The following is a 22,582-nucleotide window of genomic DNA, read 5'->3' as shown; positions in this document are numbered from 1 at the left end:
TCCATGTTCATTTGCAATCCAGCGAGTCACTTTCTTTCGCTTCTTTTGAAAGTCGATCCTTTGCTTTCAGTTTTCTTTTTAAACTATACCTTGAATTCAGTGAATTTCCAATTGAATTTTTGCAGCTTCATTTAGGTTGAATTATACAAAGGTTTTTTGTTTTATATATAAATTAATTAAAACATTTTATTGGGTTTTCACGACTGTAATTTATAACTCTAAAATGGAATAATTGTAGCTCAAACATGAAAAAGTATAGACTAATTTCATATTTAAAGAGATTCTATCACATATATTGAACTATTAAAACATCTGACATTTTTTAAGGTTTTTAAAACTCTTTTAAAAACTTTTTTTAAACAATTTTGGTTGTGATTTCTTAATAAAAGAATAAGTGCTATAATAGTCTCCAGAACAGCAATTTCAAAAAATTTTAAAACCTTAATAATTTAGACATTTTAAATTTGTAGTCTTCAGAATATATTGAATAATTGCAAATTTAAAGCTATTTAAATATTTCATCTGAATTTTTGAATGGAAAATGTTCGATAATTTTAGATTGAATCCTCTCAAATCATTTAGTTACAAATTAAAGTCATACAACTTCAAGTTTTATTTATTTTTTGATTATTTGCCCCCCCCCCCCCACAAATTATTTTTTTTTGTAAGAAAATAACGCCTGATTTTTTTTAAAATTAACAAATATATATTGAAGGTTCACTCAAGGTCATTTTTTTCAAAAAGCTTGTTCCTGAATAAATTAACTCTTATTGTTTCCAATTTCGTTCTGTCACTCAGGGTAATTTTCTGTGAAAAATATTGATTTACAAAGAATATTTGTCAAAGAATAGAATGGATTTCTTCGCCCGAGATGCAAACGTAAATTGTACTATAGTAAAAAAAAACTGGAAAAATGTAGACGAAAGTCAAATTTGGTAAAGAAAACAAACTTTTGTCGACCTATAAATACTAATTTTATTCCCCGAAAGATTTTTAAAAAATCTCTTCAAAACTCTTTTATTGCAAATATTTAATTGAAGAAAAATATTTGTTATAAAAATAAAATTAGTACAATTTTTACATACAATTCTTAAAATAAAAAAATCTGTGTGTCAAACCACAATCCAATCCGACTATTCTTTCAAAAGTTATCCGATATACAGACAACCTCAACCACAATAACGACGACGTAGACGCCAGAGAGACAGACAGATACCGATGTAAAAACTTTATTTTCTGACTCAAGGAGCCTCAAAACGTCGAAATTTAATGAAATTCGCGAAAATCATTTTTCGTATAAAACTCTTCTCAGTATGGATGAGTATGTGATAAAATAATCATTGGGCCTTGAAAAAGTAGCGTTTTTCGCCTCTTGACTTTTTTCCATATCAAGCTATTTTTGCTTCAAATGTCCATTTTCGTTTGGTTTTTTGGATTTTAAAAATTTTCTCTCTCGAACAGTGTGTCAAAGCCTAATCCAATCGGACTAGTCTTTCGAAAATTATCCGGTGTACAGACAACAACGACGACGCCGGACAGACAAACAGACCCCGACGTAAAAACTTGTTTTTCTGACTCACGGGGCCTCAAAACGTCGACATTTGATAAAATCCGAAAAAGTTATTTTTCATAAAAAAACTAATACCTTCTCATTTTTGATGAGAATATAGAAATTATCAACAAGATTTGTAGAAAACCTTTCAAGTAATAAAATTATTGTCCCGTAAGTTACAACCGAAAAATTGCAATTTCAAAAAAATGAAAGTTTTAAATATTAAGCTAGACTCGCGACCGGGACAAATCAGAAAATGAAAGTAAATTTGAAAATTGAACTGCAGTTCGAGTATTAAAAACTAAACAGTGATTGATTTTACAAGGTGATTCTAGATCTGTTCAAAATGATAAAATTTACATATTTTAACGTTAAAATTTGAACTTATTTAATTGAAAAGCCTTAGTAGTGACACAAGTGTAAAGTTCGAGTTTATGGCTTCTTAAATGAACGCAATTTTAAAATCTTTTTGAAGTATTATTTCAGAGTGACAAATTTAAGCTTGGAATGTTACTATTATAATTGTTTAATTTTTTTATTTGTATTTCGAAGCTAAAAGTATTTCATTTTGATTCTTAAAGAACAGTTAAATAAGCATTAAATTAGAAAAAAATCAAATAAGCTGGAGGTTTCTGAATTTTACAAAGAAAAGAACAAAATTTGGAGCTCCTCAAGAATTTTGAAACATTAGGAAAACAATAAAAATTTCTGGGTAGAATTAAAATGATTTTTTATTTTGAAAAAGTACATAACTCAAAGAGAATGTTAAAAAATATTTCAAAAGATTTACAATATTAGAAAAAATCTGGAAGCTCTTAAAACAATTTTGTGTGCAGGATTTTACAAAAATGTTAGGAAAAATAGGAATCAGTCTAAAAGATATTTAAAAGTTCCGAAAAATGTTTAAAATAATTTTAAAAGATTTGAAATAATTTTAAAAGATTTGAAATAATTTAAAAGAGAATAGATATTTTTGATGATTTTGAAATGTTTTCAAATGTTGACTTTTTATTTTGAAAAATTACATAATTTTAAGAGGAGGTATAAAAATATGGGACCACTGACAAAAATTCCGAAAGGGATGAATGAAAATTCCCAAAAAATGAAATCTTCGACACCTGAATAATAATTTTATAAAAATTGTATTAAAAAATACATTAAAAAACACGTGTGCTTTGAAAGACAAAAATGTTCTGCCTAAATTTTCTTCGTACCTACATAATAACATTTTTGAAACAAACTTTGCGGGATTCAATTCAACAACGATTTCTATCAAAATTTATTTTTATTATTATTTTTTTTTTTTTTTATTAATAAAAAATTCGATTTTTCAGAACTTTTTAATGTTTTTTTTCAAATACTATGCACATTTTCAAACAAATCTTTTCATCCAGAAATATGTATTCGATTATTGTATTTTCAATAAATAATATTTAATAAACAATTTTTTAAATTGTTTAAATTCAGGAATTTTCTAGTTCGGATATTTTATGATTCAGGCATTTTCTTCGGGGATTTTTAAAATTCGGTAATATCTTATTGTCTGGAATTTTATTTATTTTATTTTTCGTGAATTTTCCAATTCGAATTTTATATTTCGGGACTTTTATATTTTCGGGAATTTTATTATTGGTTATTTTTCAATGTACGAATTTTACAGTTTCAGGAATTTTATTTTTCGGGATTTTTCAGTCGCTTTTCCCGAAAAATCAAATTCCCACATCACTGTAAAAATTTCGAAATTATAACATTGCATATGTTATACACATATTCTTTTATAAACATTCTTTTCATCAGTATACAACCTTAAATTATGCTTTTTCCTTCTTCCTTCTTTGGCTTGTGTGCACGCTTACACTGTTTATTCGAAAATGTAAACATAATCGCGAACGAAATCAGATTCTTAACAAAAGAGGTCCATTATTAAGACTTTGTGAATAAAAGCGTTCATAACGGTTTCGACGGTGTAACATATCAACCCTGAAAGAAACTTCTTTACAGTACAAATTTTCTTGTTTCTTTCAGTTTGGATGTTATACCTTCGATGGTCGAAACTATTCTGGACTCTTTTATTTACAAGATCGTAAAAATGGACCTCCTTTGTTTAGTTGCTGATTTTGTTCACGTTTCTGTTTACATATTCGAATTATCATTTAATATAATAATTTAAGAGTTGTATACTAATCAGAGTAATATTTATAAAAGTATATATAGTATAACATAACAATACATCATCAATAAGAACTTATGTGCGCACAACAATGAAATACTCGTACTTCATAAACGGCTCCTTCAATTGAAGTAAAACTTTACGAAAAACTTCTACAGATTCTACTGAATATTTCATGTACTGGAATTTTTTGATTGCTAAAACTTACCTGGATAGACTTTTCGATTGAAAATATTTAAACGTTCTTCATGCACTTACCCAGAAAAAAGAAATAAATTATTTTCATAACAAAAAAATAAACTTCAATTTCTGTACAAGCTAAAGTATAATTTCATACATAATTTATTGAAAATATAAGTGAAAAGTCTTACTAGTTTTTGATTTAGAGCAAGTTGAAGTTACAAAATACGAATATTTAACGCTATGAAAAAGTCGTGTTTTCTGCAATTATTTCAAAAACGAAGGAAGTTACAATATTTTATCATTTGAAAAAAAGATGCGCAATTTAATTCTCTAGAGTATTTACTTTAAGCATTAAATTTTAATAATGTTTTGAAAATCTCTCTGGGGCCTTGCCATTGCTCGCAAAATATTGTATATCCCGTTGTACGATGCGGTGGTTCAATTACAATGGGCAATTTTACATTTTGAAAGACTCATAATTCTGCATTGTTAATTTTTTTTTAATTATATCGAGTTTTTTCTTCATTTGTTTTTATTCGAAAGGAGTGTAAAAAAAATGTAAGGCAAGAAATGAAGTCGATAGGAGTTAATAACTGGATAAATTAAATATTCTTTGTAATTATTATGTTTTGTTTTAAATTTTAACAAGTGTTATTTGAACCCTTATAGATTTAACCAAATAATTTATTTCAAATTAAAATCATTAATAGGTCAACTTTTCCAAGATTATTTCTGAATAATTAAAGTCTAACAATTTCCGGTTGAAGTGTTGAATTTTTTACAATTTTAAATTAGGAGCGTTTGAGATTGATCAAATATATGAATATAAAATTCTGTGTATAATTTCCAGTTGAAATCTTTCATAGTTTAATAATTTTGAAGTGAAGGCTAAATAAGTATAATAGTTTTACTTTTGCACTAAATAAATTGAACCGAGCCGAGCAAATAAAAGATGTAATCTGGTATCTTAAAGTTCTAAAAAGATATTTTGAAATCGGTTAATTTCTTCTGTTTGGTTTTTGATTGTAAAAATTCAAAATTAAGAAAATTTAAAAAAAATTGTGTGCATGTTACAATTTTTTGAAAATGTACCAAAAAGAGGGATTTTTAAACATTTTTGTTAATTGTACATATCTTTAAAGGTTTTACATGTGAAGCCCGAATAATGTTGGCATAATTTATCGATTCAGGCTGATGAAATTTAGATTTTGGCATGCAAAACTTAAAGAAAATTGGAGTAACTAATTAAATTTGAACTTCCAAAATACTATTATTAATTTCGCATTTTTATTTTTGTTACATAAATGCTACATATATATTTGCAAAAAAATTCGTCAAGGCGATTATAAATTCACTTTATTCAAAATTTAATAAGCTAAGATTGAAATCTTAAAAATTAGACCATTTCAAATTAAAATCACGTTAGAAATTACAATTTTTAATTGAATCAATACGAACTATCTGGTATAAAATTAAAATCGCTGAAAATGGTACAATTTTCAATCAATATATCAATAATTAATTTAAAAAATTTTTAAATGGAATAGTACTAGATTGAAAATTTATCAATGAGACAATCCTAATCGTTCAATCTTATACCATTTTAAGTTGAAAGTATTACTATTTGAACAATTTTCAGTGCTTCTTTTTCAATTTTTCGAATTTTGGTTCTTCCATATGTAGAATATTCAATTAGATTTATTTTTCTGCTTGAAGTCTTTAAAATAAAAATTGCTTGATTTTTACGGCTTCTATTTAGTATTTCGCTTTTATTATTGAACGTTTGACTTTGACATTGTTCAATTTCGAATGTTTAATTTTTTGTAAGGCTAAAAAATGTGTAATTTTTCTTCATTAGAATCGTTAATTTGGATATTACTTTTTTGTATACTTCACATTATTATAAACTGTTGATTTCTTAGGATTTCAATTTGAAAATTTAAATACGTGGGCGTTTACTTTTTCCTTTTTGTAAATAATTTATACAAACTACTTGCATTTGGATTTTAATTGATTTCTACAAACTTGAACTAATTTTTATAGAATCACACCTTACATTTAAAGAAATGTTCCATGTGAAATATATCCTCGGATGATTTTAGAAAATTGGGAAAATGGATTTTATAAGCTCTTGATAGTCCTCGTATTTTTAAAGATAAATGTAATCGGTCAGGAAATCTTGATTTGAAAGTGCAGAATAAATTAGAAATAATTTTAATAACTTACTCAATATATATTTTTCTAAAACAAACTACATAAGCACACAGAATTCGTGAATGATTGATTAAATCATCCTGCCAATTTGCTATCACTAATTTATTTTGTTTTAGTTTCAGACTACAATATTCTTTCCAGGAGTAACAAAAGTTTAATTTCAGGCGCAATCTGCCATAACCGAATAATCTATGTCTCTACCATAGGGCTCTTCAGCGAGAGGAAATTCGGCGGCAAATACTTATTTGCCACATTGTCTTGTTTCCACCACCACGAACCTCTACTCAGCTGTAAGAGTGAGACGGTATTTTCCCTGCTGAGTGAGGCGGCGTAGTGTTTGAACCGAGACATCTTACAAATAAGTATTTGGGACTAAATTTCCCCTCGCTGAAGACCCCTGCTCTACCACATTCTTTTCCATGAGGTCAGGTGCTTCTGATGCGCGAATACAAGCTGAACACTTCTTACAGAGTAAAAAAATTTAAAACCAAATTTGCAGAAGAATGAAGCTTATAATAAATTATAAAGTCTTTATAATTATTTTTAGTTTAATTTAAAAACGAGCAAGTGTTGAGCGTGTACTATTACAAATTAATGAAATCTGCCAGCAAAAAGGCATTTCATTGGTTTAAATGCATGATGCAGGCGTAAATTAGTTTTAAAGTAGCGGGAGTTATTTACTTAGTTCACTAGATGTTGATGTATAAACTTGTCATTTTGTGCAATTAAAGCAACTACTTTTGGGATAGGGTTTTCGAACGGGTGGAAGGAAACTTTTATGAGCGGAGATCAAGAGCCTTGGGTATTTCGAGGTGGCCTCACAGCTGATCTTCAGGTAGGCTCTTTTGAAATGTAAACAATACTGTTTACCCTGGTTACACCTTCATTTTTAAGTTAAGTATTTTTCGATAAATGATTAAAAATGGAATCTTTAATGCATGTGTGCTTAAATGCTTGAAATTTTAGTTAAGACGTCTGTGAATTGCGCACTAGTGGCCGACTTTTTTGTCTTGCCCGCAGGATTTCTGCACTCAGTATTCTATGTATAACAGTTATGTAACAGACACATTTCCTTTTTACAGAGACTGATACCCGTCGACAGTGGAAACGATTTGTTTGTATATAAAGCACCGGAAATTCCTACAAGCAAGATATACACTATTCGGCCTTATTTGCCGGCCGATGAAGATGCAGTTTACGCCGTTTGCAATAGAATGGCTGGTTGCACATTATCTTCTGCAGTTGCTGATAGGTAGATGAGCAAATTTCGTTCTTATATCCTTCGAGGATAAGTAAATTTTATTACAATAATTGAGCTATGGAATTAAACGGAACCGACTAATTTCGTTCAACCTTATTTTACTAGAAAAAAATAAATATTCACAGGAATAATTTACAACCAATTTAGTTGATAATCTTTTTTGTAGTTTGGTGGGCCAGTTTAATAACTATTGTGTAAAAAAAGGTGGCGCTACGTATGGACTTAATAATCGAATAGAAATTTCGATGCCGTTAGAGCGTTTTCGAATTCGATAGTATTGTAAATAGTGAAATATATATTTTTATTTATTTTATCCATACCTCAGTTTTGAGAAAAAAATTTACTTGTTTGAAAAACTGTACTGAATTAATTCATTTTTATTAAACACAGACTTGTGGGAGACTACTTGACTTTGAGTCCAGAGTTTTGCATGATTGTAGAAGAGGAAGAGGAATGTATTGTCGGATACGCCTTAGCAGTATTGAATATCAAGAATCATAATCAAAAGATGGCAATTTCTTGGATTCCGGAACTGAGATCCAAGTATCCATTAAGCGAATCCGTCAATGACTTACCGCAAAATATTCAGGTATTGTAATTTTGTTGTTTTCTTATTTGGTGTTTTGTTTTTAATCCTGAACACACGCACATATAATATATATTTTGCTTAAATCACCCGGTTTCAAGTCGTGTAAGGAGGGTTTTCATTTCGGGATGTCAAGACGTTGTCACTTCCACTTAAGCATACCGTCGCTACATTTGGAGCCAAGACATTCCCGATAATAGCTACAGAGCGTTTCATGCACGCCCCGAGCATCTAGGACACATAATATCTAGTTGTTCTACTCATGCGGGAATGAATTACATCCAAAGGCACAATGCAGCACATAGTAGAACTTTATATTCTCGACAATTGTTTTTGTTGTGCACTCGAGGCCTGATATAGTTCTTCTTGACTTCTAGCAATGAGTTGCGATGGTTATAGCCGGAATATTCTGTTAAGTTAATCGTCCTTATCATCAGCGCCCTTGGAAGTGCCAAGCTTTCACTGGTTAATAGCCTAAAAAGCATCACTGCATGTCAAATAGTTGCTAAGACACTTGCAGGCATCTTCTGTATTAATAGCATTCATTACTTGTGAAAAAGAGCAACTGAAGAATCTCTTACGAAATGTAAAATTCGATTGACACAATGTGATAAATGAATGATTGAATAAATTAGTAATACTTAATTTAGTGGATAATTAATATTTAACTAATTATCAATTATTATTACTTAATATTTAATCATTATTTATTGGTCATGAAAAATTTTAAGTTTTACTTAATTTGATTTTAATTATCATTGTTAATTGTAATTATTTATTAATTGAATTTTTATTAATGACTTATTATTAAATTATTAATTATGAATAAATAGATGATTTAGTTATTACAAATTTAGTAATTATTTATTAATAAATCATTATTAAATTATTAATTAATCATGAAAAATTGTAAATTTTAATTAATTTGATTTTAATTCATTTAATTTAAATTTTCATTAACCTATTATTATTGTTATACTGAATATTTCAACTTTTTATTAATTTTTATTATAATCTTTTAACATTAATAATTATAATTAATAATCATTTTTTAAATGTCATTGATTTTAATTATTTAATAATTATTATTCATTTAATGTTTATTGTTTAATCAATAAAAAAGCCGCTGCTAAATAATCTTCTAATTTTTAAAATAAAACTAAGATAAATATTTTTTTTATGTACTTTCCGATTAAATTTATTTAATTTCTCCCTCTGACACCCTTTAAGAAGGTTTGAAGAAGCCTACCGGTTTGATATTAGATGATGAAAATATATAGAAAGCCCAGTATATGAGTTTGAATATTGCGATATAACGGTAATTGACTCTGTTAAATTCTTACATGGCATTATTAAAACATCTAAGTATGATAAAATGCATTATCATTCGTATGCAAGTAAATGCCTAAAGGTTCAAACAAATACAATCATAACTACTATTGCAGAATTGCAGTTGAAAAAATAAATGTAATTTTATATGTTAATTACTCCGTAAGAGAGAAAAGTGAAATGCGGAGTCCTATTAATTAGTTTTTTTCAATAAAAAAAAAAATACGGAATTTCTATTTGCATGTAGCCTACCATATTTTTCAGTCTAATTGCAGAAATTTGAAAATGTCTTTTTTTGTACCACCCTATTGAAAATATATCATCAAAGCTTTTTGTACACTGTATATATATATATATATATATGTGTGTGTGTGTGTGTGTGTGTGTGTGTGTGTGTGTGTGTGTGTGTGTGTGTGTTCGTCTATATATATAATATTTGTTTAGGAGGCAATTCAATATTTCCACTCTTACAATCCCGACGTGCCAGAGCAATTGAGCAGACAGCATCCATCCCGTATTATGTGTTCAGTATTACCAACTGTAACGGATCAGTCTGTTCCGAAAAGGCTTATTACTTGCATCCTCGCGGCTTTGAGGGCCAATGGTGAGTAGTTTCAAATAAAATTTCATAGTTTCCATCAATTGTATTCACAATCAGGCTACCGACACACGTTACATATACACAGTGTATCTAGCGATATGGGAAAGCCGTGAATTTAAAGCAGCGGCGTAGCCAGGATTTTTTCGGGGGGGGGGGGCTTCGATTTTTTTCGGAGGGGGCTTCGAGTTTTTGTATGGGCAAAGGGTGGGGGAAAAGGGAATTGAATAATGAAAATACTTAGTTTCCGGGGGGGGCTTGATACTCCAAGCCCCCCCCCCCCCGGGCTACGCTACTGATTTGAAAGTAATTTTGTGCTACATGAAAAATATGCAACTATCCTGGGAAATCTGTGGTTATAAATTTAAATTAGAAAATTTGATTTTCTGCATAAAAAAAAGAAATTCTCAGACTTAAAATGGTTACAATTCAGTATCTCTTAAGCATTTGTTGTTTTTGAGTTGAATTTGTGTACAAACATTTCTACACGGGGCTTTTCCAGTATGTATGATTAGTCAAGAATGTATTTTATTTATGTTTCACAACACTCATGAAAACAGGGTATTTCATGCTTATGGGCTGAATGTAAAATGGCGTGTTTCAAATGATATGAACGGAATGAATGGAGACGAATGAAATGACTCTTCTTTGAAGTGCCGTAACATCACAAATACGAAAATGCCTCTTTTCAGAAGCATTCTTACAATAGTTTTACAATTTTTTCTTTTACAAACTAACTTAAAGTATTAACTTACTTTGTGAATAACCTGGTAACATTTATTATTAATTTGTATTAAAAAGAGCATTTTTTCATATATCCGATTCAAATTTTCGCGGAACTTTGACTAGAGCAGTTGGCGCTACCTAGCGGTTTGCAACCTCCAAATTGGCTTGCATTAGTACTGAACGATAAAAAAAATCAGTAACTACTTACAGCCTCATTTTATGCCGTGCGAACGTTTCTAGAATTTTAGTCTAATGAAACGTTTCATGCAGCATGAAAGGTTTTTCTTTGTAATTTGGTAAGTTCAAACTTACTGCGTTTTCATGATCTTGGTGTAAAAAGTATCGTGCATGCCTTGTAGGATGCCCTTTTCGTAACTATTTTTAAACTCTTCTTCTGTAAGGGCACCTTCGGTACTCTCACCTACAACTCGTCCCAAAAAAATTGCACTCGACACGAAAAAAACCGTCGTCTTCCTCTTAATACGCAATAATACTACTATTGTACGCCACCATCCATGGACTGGATTGCAGTCAAGTGCATAATGATGGTTCCTATAACTTAAGATGAGATTCGAACTCGCAGAACCTCAGTAAAAGTACATGGAAAAATTTCCAGAGGTGCCAACCCAAGGATCGATCCCCGGAGCTGTAACAGAAAGTCCAGGCTCCTAAACGCCTGAGCATTTATTAAATCTATTTTTTTAAATTTTGTTCTCTTGTGGAACAGTTTTTTTATTATCATCAACCACGGACTAAGTCAAGGGCCTGATGAGATGAGGATATTATGAATTCATTCAAGGCGGCGTTTAAAGTATTTTGCGACGATGTTGTACTAGGTACAAAATAAGGAGTATGGTGTAGTTTGGAGTTTGTCTTTCACTTATGTTATCCTTAGACCACGGTCTGAGCGTTTCATGTGACATTAGTAGCCTCTAGATGTTTTCTTAGAGCTACCTCCCGCCACTCCACAGGTTTTTAGTCACCTGCCTCCTGATGGACCAGTACACTGCTGACTCATAAATGTTTATGGGTTTCATTACATCTTACGTGCTATATCTGTACTAAAAAAGATGAAATTTTAAATCAAGAAGACAAATTTTCAGAAAAAATAGTTTTCATCCAAAAAAGATTTCAGTTGATTTAACAGCAACAAAATATCAATTTTTAAGAAAAGGTTACTGTTCTACGAAAAGAGCAGAATTTCTAACACAAAGTGATGAATTTTTAGCAAAACAGTTGAATTCGCAACCAAAACGGATGTCCTTTTACGTAAATTATTCAATTATCAACCAAAAAATAAAATTTAGAACTAAAAAGACAATTTTCAGGAGAAAGTTTTTCTGAATGAGGAAAAGTTATGTACATGAGTGAAGGTCCCCTCTACTAGAATTCTATTAGAAACTCGAATTCGTTTTTACTAGTATTCTGACGATTTAAAAAAATTTTACAATCACAAATTTTATCAAAAAATTACAATTTTTACTGTGTACTTAATTGTATTTTATTGTAAAAGTGCAGTTTGACGATTTAAGAACTTTTCAGTGGGATTTTAAGGGCATGTGATACTTACAGTTTCCCCGGCTTTTTTCCACGAAAATGAAAATTTGTGAAAACTGAATTCGGAGATGCTATAAAATATCATAACGGACGTCCCCGGACGCTTTTTTGAGGAATAATAACAAAAAAATGTATTGTGCAAAATAAAAATTTTCTGCATATACATTATTTTGAGGTTCCCTACCGAAAGAAATCTCCGAGTTTTCTTTAGCGAAATAGCTTGGCCCATTTGAGTCTTTAAACAAATTCGATTTGAAACAAAATAGTGTCGGAGATAGTTTGAGAGATTTGGGTCCTTTTCAAGATCCTTTTAGTGGTCGTTTTAAGAGTGGTGCGACGGTAATATAATGTTCCTTTTGTATTCGGCACGTACCGGGCGGACAGAGTTATTTACAGTAGTTGGTCGTGGCTAATCCGCTCTCCCTTTTTAAATTTCCTTTCAAATTATTAACATTTTTTTTTAATTGATAAATTTTCTCATTATACTTATTTATAATTATAACTTATATACTGATATACAATTTTCTAGTTGAATTAAAAAATGTTGTCTTTTTTGACGTATCTCATTCCATTTACGAGAAATCTCTGCTTGTTATTTATGATCGTATTCTTATTTCAATTTCGGAAAGGATATTTTAATGCCTTCAGACCATTCAAACGAGCTTCCTGGACCTTTAAAAATATCTACCTGAGTGCCTGTGGAGAATTTCTCTGAGCTTGTTTGAGCTAAAGAATTTTTTTTCAGTATGTACTAAAAGATTCTTTTCGGTAGGGTTCCGTTGTTTTTCATCTCTGCCTTTCCGATAATCTGGAAATTATTTATGAAATAAACTTTTTTGATTGCCTGCAAACAAGGTTAGTTCCGGGATATTAGTTACTATGTTTATTTGTGAGTCCAAAGTTTTCGTCCAAAAATATTGTGTAGTTTGGAATTAACGCTCGGGTGAATTGTAACACACATAACCTCGAAATATACACGCACGTTGTTAGCAATATCAAAAAATTTTTGATAAAAAACACAAAAAAAGTGTGTGGAGACGTCCGTTAGCATTTTCGCTATCATTTCCCAGATTTTGAAGGCAAAATGTTTCTTATCCTAGGAAAAAATCCGGGGGAATCTAACACTGAAAAAATCGATACTATTTCCTAAGCGCTACGCAAATTAATCACATTTTGCTAAATTAAAACTTTTTTTTAATTAATCCACAAAAAAGTGTGTGGAGACGTCCGTTAGCATGTACGCTATCATTTCCCAAATTTTTAAGACAAATATTTATTATTCTAGAAAAAAAGCCGAGGGAACCCAAAACTGGTAAAATCGACAATTTTCTAAATATCACATGCCCTTAAAGAATTTACTAAAATTTTGTAGGATATCGAAGGAATTTATGGGATTTGTAGTGTTAGGATATTTTGAATGGCTCCAAGGGATTTGATATAATTTCAGAGGATTTCAATGATTTTAAGGGATTTTAAAAGCGCTAAATATATTTTAAACAATTTTAAAGGGTTTCAGAAATTATCCGATTTCATGTAATTTTACAGGATTTTATCAAATTTCTATGAATTTCAAAGAATTTATTTACAAGAATTAAGGATTTTCATAGGATTTCAAAGGTTTCCAAATATTTCAAGGTGTTTCCCAAGATTTTAAAGAATTTTGAAATTCAAGAATATTAAAAAAAATCCAAGGAATTTTCAATTGATTTAAATAATTTCAAGGCATTTCAAATAATTTTGAAAATTTGCAGGTATTTTAAAAATTGCAATAAATTTGCGAGCGCTTGAAAAAATCTCAAGGGATTTCAAAATATTTCAATAATTAAAACTGATATCAAAGAATGTGAAATATCTTAGGTTATTTAAAGATATTCCAATGGCTTTTTCGAAAAATTAAAAATTTATCAATTAAAATCGAAAGATTTAAATGATTTCAGACGATTAAAACAAATTTCCATGGGGTTTGAAAGAACGGACTATAATTTTGTAAGATATGGAACGATTTGATAAGATCGAAAATGTTTAGTTATAATATCACACGGAAAAAAATGGAAAAATAATCATTATGAAGAGTGCTGTATAACATTATAAATTATTATGGTACTAGTGTCTATTGCTCGAGTACAGGTACCCTTTCTGAACTGTTAAGTTGTGATTACGATATCGCATCATTATCATATCCATAAATAACTGTTTAATAGACTAATAAAATTGAATGTGATATATATATCACTACGTATAGTTGAGATTAGGGTCGAAGTAAGGTGCGTCGTGCAATGTCAAATATTCTAGGAACTTACCCAGGAATAAAGAATCAATTGAAAAGGCGACTCTATTGCAATTTTTGGTTTCTGTTTCTTTGAGATTGTAAACTTCTACATTTTATTTCTCGGAACTAGATAATTTGGTTTAACCGTGCTTTTTTGTTCTCAATTCAGAAACACTTCAGCTCGGTAGTAACTATTGTTTTTGTCTTTATAAGCTGAATTTAATTTTACGGACTGTTATTTCGCTTTCCTAAAAAATTCTTTTTTGCTTGTTTCAGGAATAAAATAAAAAATTTTAATGAACACCGTTTACTTCACTTACCTACGTTTGGAATTTATTTTACTATTACACTATTTATTATATTATAAAATGTCCATTCTTACATTTTATAAAAATGTATAAATAAATGCTAGCTTTTAGCAAGATTTTATTAAATTCTTATCATTTAAATATTTTCATTTTTAAGATTTATTTCTTTTAATTTCAGATAGCCTTCGATTCAATGTTCAAATTCAACTTTAAAGTTAGAATATTAATTTCAGATTTAAGTATTTTGTATCTATACAAATTTTTTCACTCAAATGTTCAAATAAATTATTTGTGTTTGCTGCTTTTGTTTTTACTGTCAGATTTTTACTAAATAAGATTAGTAGAACTATAATCGTTCGATTCAATTTTTAAGCTAGAAAATTAAATTTAAATATTATTCACTTACAGTACGTCTCAAATAAAACGTACAAACAACGATAACAACGATTCTGCAACGCCTTCCTCACATTTAAAAACCTGTATTGGGTACGGCCACGGAAACGGCCTGGCGCCATCTGTTATCTAAAAGTGGCAATTTCTTAGGGATGAATTCCACTTGTTTACATGCGATTGAAATTAAATAAATTTATACTGAAAATAAGAGTTTAATCATCAGATAACAAGAGTGTCTGTAGGAAAGTTGATAAGATCTCGAGTCCGGGAAAAAAACTTTTGCTCGAGTTTATTAAACGGTTTGGTCGGAGTTGGATTTTGAATTTCTATTTTTCAATGACAGATCTCCTCTCGGATTACAAATACCACATAAAGTATTTCAATACTCTTGTTTTTTGAAAAAGAAATACTATCTGGAAAAATTATTGTGTTAATTGGGTCAGTAATATTATATTTATACGATTGATTATTTTTTAAAACGTAATGCTAGTTGTGAGATTTTGAGGTTGGAACGCTTAATTATCCCATAACATTTATGGAGTATATTTTATTTTAATTTTAATTTTATGAAGTATATTTTGTGAAAAAATATTGTTCAAACAAATCGAAGTTTGTGGAAAATAAGTAATAATTTAATACTTTAACGATTGGTGAATAATTGAAAATAAATTTATGTCACTTAACGATAAAACAGTAATATTTTGGTAAAAAAAAATAATTTTGAAAAAATGTATTTGAAAAAATGAAATTTGTTTAAATGATTGAAAATTAATAAATCAATGTTAATCAATATTTCACCAGACTAATAGTAATTTATTTTAGTAAAAAACGGAATTTCGAAAGAAAAATTATTCAAACAAATTAAATTTGAAAATTAAATAATCAATGTTAAGCATATACTTAATTTGCTCTATTTCAAACAGGGATATTCTAGTGTGCAAATTGTACAATTCCAGATAAAAATACGATTGGTATTTTCATGTCCTAAGATGCCTGTATGGTACATTTTGATTTTGAAGTTCATAAAGTTAGAGTAAATGTTTACTGAAGCCTTAAAAATACAAAGCATCTATAATAGTAAATCTGATAACGCGGCACTGAATTTGGCTTATTTCCTTTACTTTCACTTCTGTACCTTTACCATATGAATTAATACTAAACTGTTAATAATTTATTGAATGTTATTGGTTTTCTTTTGAGTGACCTTTGGGTTACATTGTTGACAGAATGATTTTTCCACAATGCTTATTCTTCTTGGAATTTTCCTTCTGTTTTGAGTGACGTATCGTGCCTTTTGGTTGGAGTGGTTTTGTGGGAAGTGACGAGTCGGATGACGTATTACTTCCGGTTGCGTCGGGATCTGTCGTTCGGTGAACGATCGTGGTCGTAGCTTCCGGAGGTTACATCTGCTCTAATGTTTCAAAACAACCAAAACCTTCTTTTTGGTACAAAGTGCTCTGTAGGATCGATTGTTGGTTAAATTATTTGGATTACAGTGATTCCTTCGCTGCCCTACGTCAATCCGCGATTAATTAAGTAACAAACTTTTCCCCCTATTCAATGTTTCAGAATGAAAATCGATAGAATAACTTATAGCTTAAAATCCTGTTATAATTAAAATCTACATCATCAATCCGCTTGTTGACATTCTACCGGCAATTTTTATCCTTATGTTCATAACCAACAACGAAACTAGAACGGGTTTGGCTGGAATGAAAAGACCATTTTTTCACTAAGTATTTTTGCAAGAAAGTTTCCTCTATTATTTAGTTTCGTTTTGCAAAATGTTACATACGTTTTCAAAGCAATCATCTATTTATTTATTATATTTAAAAACAATTCACACGTGCTAACTTGTGTAAATGTCAAATTTCTATCCCCTGGGAATTTCAGGCTTTGGCCGCCGCGGGCACTGCCTGTCATCGGCTTAACTTCAAGGTCATGTCCGTACCCAATAAGAATCTCTGTTTATTTTTGTTACGTTCCTTGTAACTCGATCTTCCTTTCGTTGCTGTACTCTATAGACCGTGGGCTCACAACGTAAATGGGAACGTGATACGGAAAAGGCCAGTTTTCACATGAGATGTTCGTCTGATGATGAGGAACGTAGAAATGGGTGCCTGGCAGGTGTGAGTGGATGCGTTCACCTGTGGCGACCTGTCAAAGGTGCGAATTTTCGGCAGTTAACTTACGTGACTCGGATAAGGTTGAAAATTGGTGTAAATGTAGGGGCTGACATTAGAAATAGCACCTGCGCATTGCCAGGTACTTACCTGGATGCAAAAGTGTTGCCAGGCGACTTCGAAGTCGCCAGACATTCAGGTGAAATTTCTTGAAATCGATTTTACAAGAAAAAGTTTGAAACAAAAGTTGGTCCACTCCCAGAGATGCATATTTTCATTGGTATATAATTTTTTGATAAAATTGATATGTTTGGAGAAAACATTGATTAAAGAAATACCGTAACAATAAAAAGCCCTTTTTATTGACAAGTGATTTTTTCGAAAATTATTAAGAGACAAAAGGTACTCTATTACAGGTATACTCCAAGATGAATAAGAAGTATTTGTTCAAAATTTTAATATTTACCAAGTTATTCGCACTTTTCCTTCTTTTTCCCATTTTTTTAATCACCTGCTGTATCTTTAGAAATTTAAAAGAAGGTGTGCTCAAAATTAGTACACGAATAAAAATAGTCTTGTGCAATGAATTGGCGTCAGCCACTTTCAATTAAAACAATAGCTTATTCTGCTATAAATAATCATAATCAGTGTCACGTTCTCAGCTTCTGATTATCGTAGAAAGTTGTAATAAAGATGAATATGATTATAAAAATTAAACAACAAAATCGCTTTAATTTAAAATACCCATTATTTATTATTGTTAAAGTTTATGTTTTGTCGTCGAGATACGTTCGATCTTTATTACCGTGACGAATGTCAAGTTTCCCAGACCCTGCGTGACTCATTGGCGTAGTCATTACAAATTCTTCGTGCTGCATTTTTATTGCAGTTCTATAGCATTAAAAATACAATCGTAATGCCTACGCCAATGACCCACGCTGGGTCTGGGAAACTTGACATTCGTCACGGAAATAAAGATCAAACGTATCTCCGCGACAAAACATAAACTTTAACAATAATAAATAATGGGTATTTTAAATTAAAATTTTGAGCACACCTTCTTTTAAATAGCTAAAGATACAGCAGGTGATTAAAAAAATGGGAAAAAGAAGGAAAAATGCGAATAACTTGGTAAATATTAAAATTTTGAACAAATACTTCTTTTTCATCTTGGAGTATACCTGTAATAGAGTATCTTTTGTCTCTTAATAATTTTCGAAAAAATCACTTGTCAATAAAAAGGGCTTTTTATTGTCATGGTATTTCTTTAATCGATGTTTTCTCCAAACATATCGATTTTATCAAAAAATTATATACCAATGAAAATATGCATCTCTGGGAGTGGACCAACTTTTGTTTCAAAGTTTTTCTTGTAAAATCAAATTCAAGAAATTTCACCTGAATGTCCGGCGACTTCGAAGTCGCCTGGCAACACTTTTGCATCCAGGTAAGTGCCTGGCAATGCGCAGGTGCTATTTCTAATGTCAGCCCCTACATTTACACCAATTTTCAACCTTATCCGAGTCACGTAAGTTAACTGCCAAAAATTCGCACCTTTGACAGGTCGCCACAGGTGAACGCATCCACTCACACCTGCCAGGCACCTATTTTTACGTTCCTCATCATCAGACGAACATCTCATGTGAAAATTGGCCTTATCCGTATCACTCTCCCATTTACGTTGTGAGCCCACAGTCTACTACCCCCGACTCTAAACGCGTTCTTACACGGAGTCCCTTTTCATTCCTATTCTTAATATTTGTATAGACTTAGTCACATATTTCTAACAATGATCCACAGGTTTCAAACTAGATTTCTCTCCGTCCATCAAAAAGGTATTATAATATGAGCAAAAACATGTAACAATTTTCCAAAAGATTCTAGAACATTTCTGAGGAATACAATGATTTTAACTTATAAGTGAGTTTCAAAGTTCTTAATGTCAATTGACTTGACATAATTTATTCATAAGAATTTCGGTTGCAATATTTAAGGGTATTTTTTAACAGATTTCAAGGAATTTTCAGTTGATTTTAGTCATTTATTGGGATTCCAAAGGATTTAATTTATTTGAGGCTATTTTAAATAACTCCAAGGGATTTCATAAGATTTTCGATGATTTTAATTATTTGAAGAGATCTTAAAACCTGTCAAGGTATTTTCAAGAATTCAAAAACTTTCACGGAATTTGTAAAGATTTAAATGATTTTATTATCATGGTGGTTTAAAGAATTTACTAGAATTTATGATGATATAGAACGATTTTATAGGTTAGGAAAATAATTCTGAACTCGTCGACTGCGTCGCGCTGAAGTGAGTAAATTTTGGTAAAACATCTAGAATCATCAACAGAAAACACAAAAAAAATGTTTCTTACTGATATATTTCCTCCGAAATAAATCACATTATTGTAAACAAATTAGAGCTTATTTAATACCATTTAGAAAAAGCGCAAAATATAGCTGACAGATGGGAATCCCCATTTCTCTCCAATTTAATGAAGTTAAACGACGCTGATAGCGCTGGCGTCGTATTTGTCGCTGTACCTCGAATAAAAATGGAGCGATTATAAGATGAAAGATTATCCAGGCAAGGTTAAAATTTCGCTCCATTTTTTGTCCTATTTTGCTAATATCTTCGTAAAAACTAATTTTTCTTTAGAAGTGTATTTGAAAAATAGTTTTTATTTTTTTCAAACTATTTAATGAAATAAGAACGTGATAACAATTATTTTTCGTTATGGAAATATTACAAAAATAAAGTTTTGTCCCATACATTTGGTTCATTGTTTTCCCCTAAGCCCTTAACGAAGTGAAGTTAGTTGGTGGTTGAAGTGAGAATACCTAATATGGCTCCCATGTATTTAAGCAGTGATTGATAATTTCGTATGGCGCAAAATTTGAAAAAGTTCGTTCCGAGGTCAAGTTTGATATATATGAATACAGTAAATTAATTAAATACACTGTGCGTTATTCAGTGGCCATTTGTGGAACTAATTATCTGACTACCCGGTGGCGTTTGCAACTAATTAACTGCCTTTAGCTGGATGGTATGGTGAAGGCCTATCCGCTCACTTTTCTTTCTATGGGCATAATAGACTCATAACACGGTGGTTTCGAATAAAACAATATTAGCTTTATCAACTTTTCTAGTATCTTTTAGTACTTTTTTAAATGAACCATGAGCTATAAAAATCAGACACATATATCACAAGAGGAACCGTGAGAAACATTAATTCCGATCTGTAAAATCCGGGAATTTGAACATTAAATTTCACTAAACACCTTGAGCCATACAGTATATAGGAATCTTTTTACATTTGCAAGGATTCCCAGTGGGTTTCCTTTACAGATTTATTTATATGGGCATCTCTTCTTATTCCTAAAACCGTCTAAAAACTGTTTAAAACTTATGCACCATACAAGGCTTCTTGTTCAGTTATATATTTTGAAAAAGAATCTCACGTTTTTTATCTCCGTCATACATATTTTGAAAATAATCTTGAAGTTTATTATCTGCGAGTTTGTTAAATGTCCAGTTTGTTATCTCCCTAGTGTGTTAAAAGTGTATCTCGAATATAAAAGTGGTCCTTCATCTTTAGAAAGTGGTATTGTTCTCTATTTTCGGTATGAGTTATTCAATTAAAAAAAATGTTGTTTAGAAAATAAATCTCATATTAAGTTTCATAATTGTTTGGCAATGAATCATATGTCTTTTTTATAATATATAAAAGTAAAACTTTTTCCTCCTTAGGTTCTTTCGGCGTTCACACGACGATACCAGCTAAGGATAAGGAAACTCATGAATTCTATGCCAAACTTGGGTTTGTAGATTACGCGCCGAGTTTGGATGATAATTCAACGCTCCTGATGTGCAGGAGTTTCTAACAGAAACGGAGTATTGGTGTAATAATTGCCAACAAAGTGCTTCTGCTAGGATGAATGTCAAAGAAACAAGAGAACCTTTTGGGACAATTGGCTGCAAAATCGCACTATTGTTAACACACCGGCAGTGAGACTAATCGTAAGAAAAAAATATTCGGAGGACTTTCTCATAAAGATGTATGTATCATTACACAATTTGGAGGAATCAGAAGTCTCGTCTTGATATAGGAGTATCAAGGCTTGTCAAATCATGTGGAACCTTGCATACTCTACATTCATACGATACACCAATCTACGCGTTAATATAAATTTTAACGCAAAGCGAGTTGTAAATATATTATACTTAAGTGGATAAACAAATTTACATTTCAGCATATCGAAAGTAAGATTAAAATAGCTCAACGAACGAATGAAAGAATTAAAAATTATGCTATATGTGACCGTCCACGAAAAAGGAACCCAACTCCTGGAAAGTGCATTTTACAGGAGGACCGATTGAAGAGGTGATCCAACACAGGAACACTATTAAAGGACATTTTTGTAAAACACTAAAAACAGATTTTTTGCGAGTTGGGTTCCTTTCTTTATGGACAGTCACACATGTATAAAGTACTTTTTGTCAGTGTCAGTAGCATTTTCACAGCAGTTTCAATCTTGGTCCATTTTGATAAAAAACTATATCCAACCTTAAATGCAATTAAATCTATGCTGGTTGGAAACTCAATGTAATTAAGGTGTTCATTTCATTCATTGTAATGCTGCGTGAATTTAAGCAAGCAAACATTTTAATGGAACTGGTAGAGATCAGATACAAGTCTTAATCATTATTTTAATTATCCTAATAGAATAGAATAGAATTTATTTTCTCCTACGTATACCTTTCTTATGTTTTTACATTTGTTGTTTCCCTCTGTCTATTATAAGTAGTTAGATGAATTTCTTTACAGATATATCCTTTTAACTTGGTATAAACCCTTAACTATAGCTATAATAATATCACACTGAATATTGGAATAACAAAGCAATCGTATCACTAAACAATTTCCCATGGTGTCGATATCACATTTTTTTACCTTACCATCTAAGTAACAACTCAGTACACCAGTCCTGATCCCCCTTGTTCGCATACTTTATCCCTCCCTCCGTGGGCATTTCCCTGGCTAACTTTTCAAATTCCCTTGCATATCTGCAGAGACCGGTGCTCGGTTTACCCTTCATTGTGTTCCATATTTTTGGGAATATCCATTTCCCTTCCCCTTTTTAAGACCACCTTTCTACTTCCTCCACCCATTTCTTATCTATTTGTTCTTTTGCTCTTTTGGACTTCCAAATATGTTCTAACTCTTCATTTCCTTCGCCACAAAACCTACATCTAACATCTTTGAATCCTTTTTTTCCCACTCTACCTACATTGCCACATCTGATCCTA

At 30.7% G+C, this 22,582-nt stretch overlaps 1 protein-coding gene across 2 annotated transcripts in view; it reads left to right on the top strand.

Annotated features, from left to right (window-relative positions):
- The window catches only part of LOC117166993 (protein O-GlcNAcase), a 104,271-nt gene extending 82,264 nt beyond the window's left edge, over positions 1–22,007 (top strand). The window contains exons 9-13 of one of the 2 annotated variants that reach the window (XM_033351520.1): positions 6,869–6,954; positions 7,202–7,371; positions 7,771–7,969; positions 9,740–9,899; positions 21,023–22,007. In XM_033351520.1, the coding sequence (XP_033207411.1) occupies positions 6,869–6,954; positions 7,202–7,371; positions 7,771–7,969; positions 9,740–9,899; positions 21,023–21,156 (749 nt within the window). In that variant the 3' untranslated portion in view covers positions 21,157–22,007. Of the gene's footprint in view, positions 1–6,868; positions 6,955–7,201; positions 7,372–7,770; positions 7,970–9,739; positions 9,900–14,721; positions 14,775–21,022 lie in introns of those variants that run through there. The other variant, XM_033351521.1, reaches the window with a different exon arrangement.
- The last annotated feature ends 575 nt before the right edge of the window (positions 22,008–22,582 follow it).

This window comes from Belonocnema kinseyi, chromosome 2, assembly GCF_010883055.1.
Source record: "Belonocnema kinseyi isolate 2016_QV_RU_SX_M_011 chromosome 2, B_treatae_v1, whole genome shotgun sequence".
Lineage (NCBI taxonomy): Eukaryota > Metazoa > Arthropoda > Insecta > Hymenoptera > Cynipidae > Belonocnema > Belonocnema kinseyi.
The sequence above is the reverse complement of the archived record's forward strand: the minus strand, read 5'-3'. Positions and strand labels throughout refer to the sequence as shown.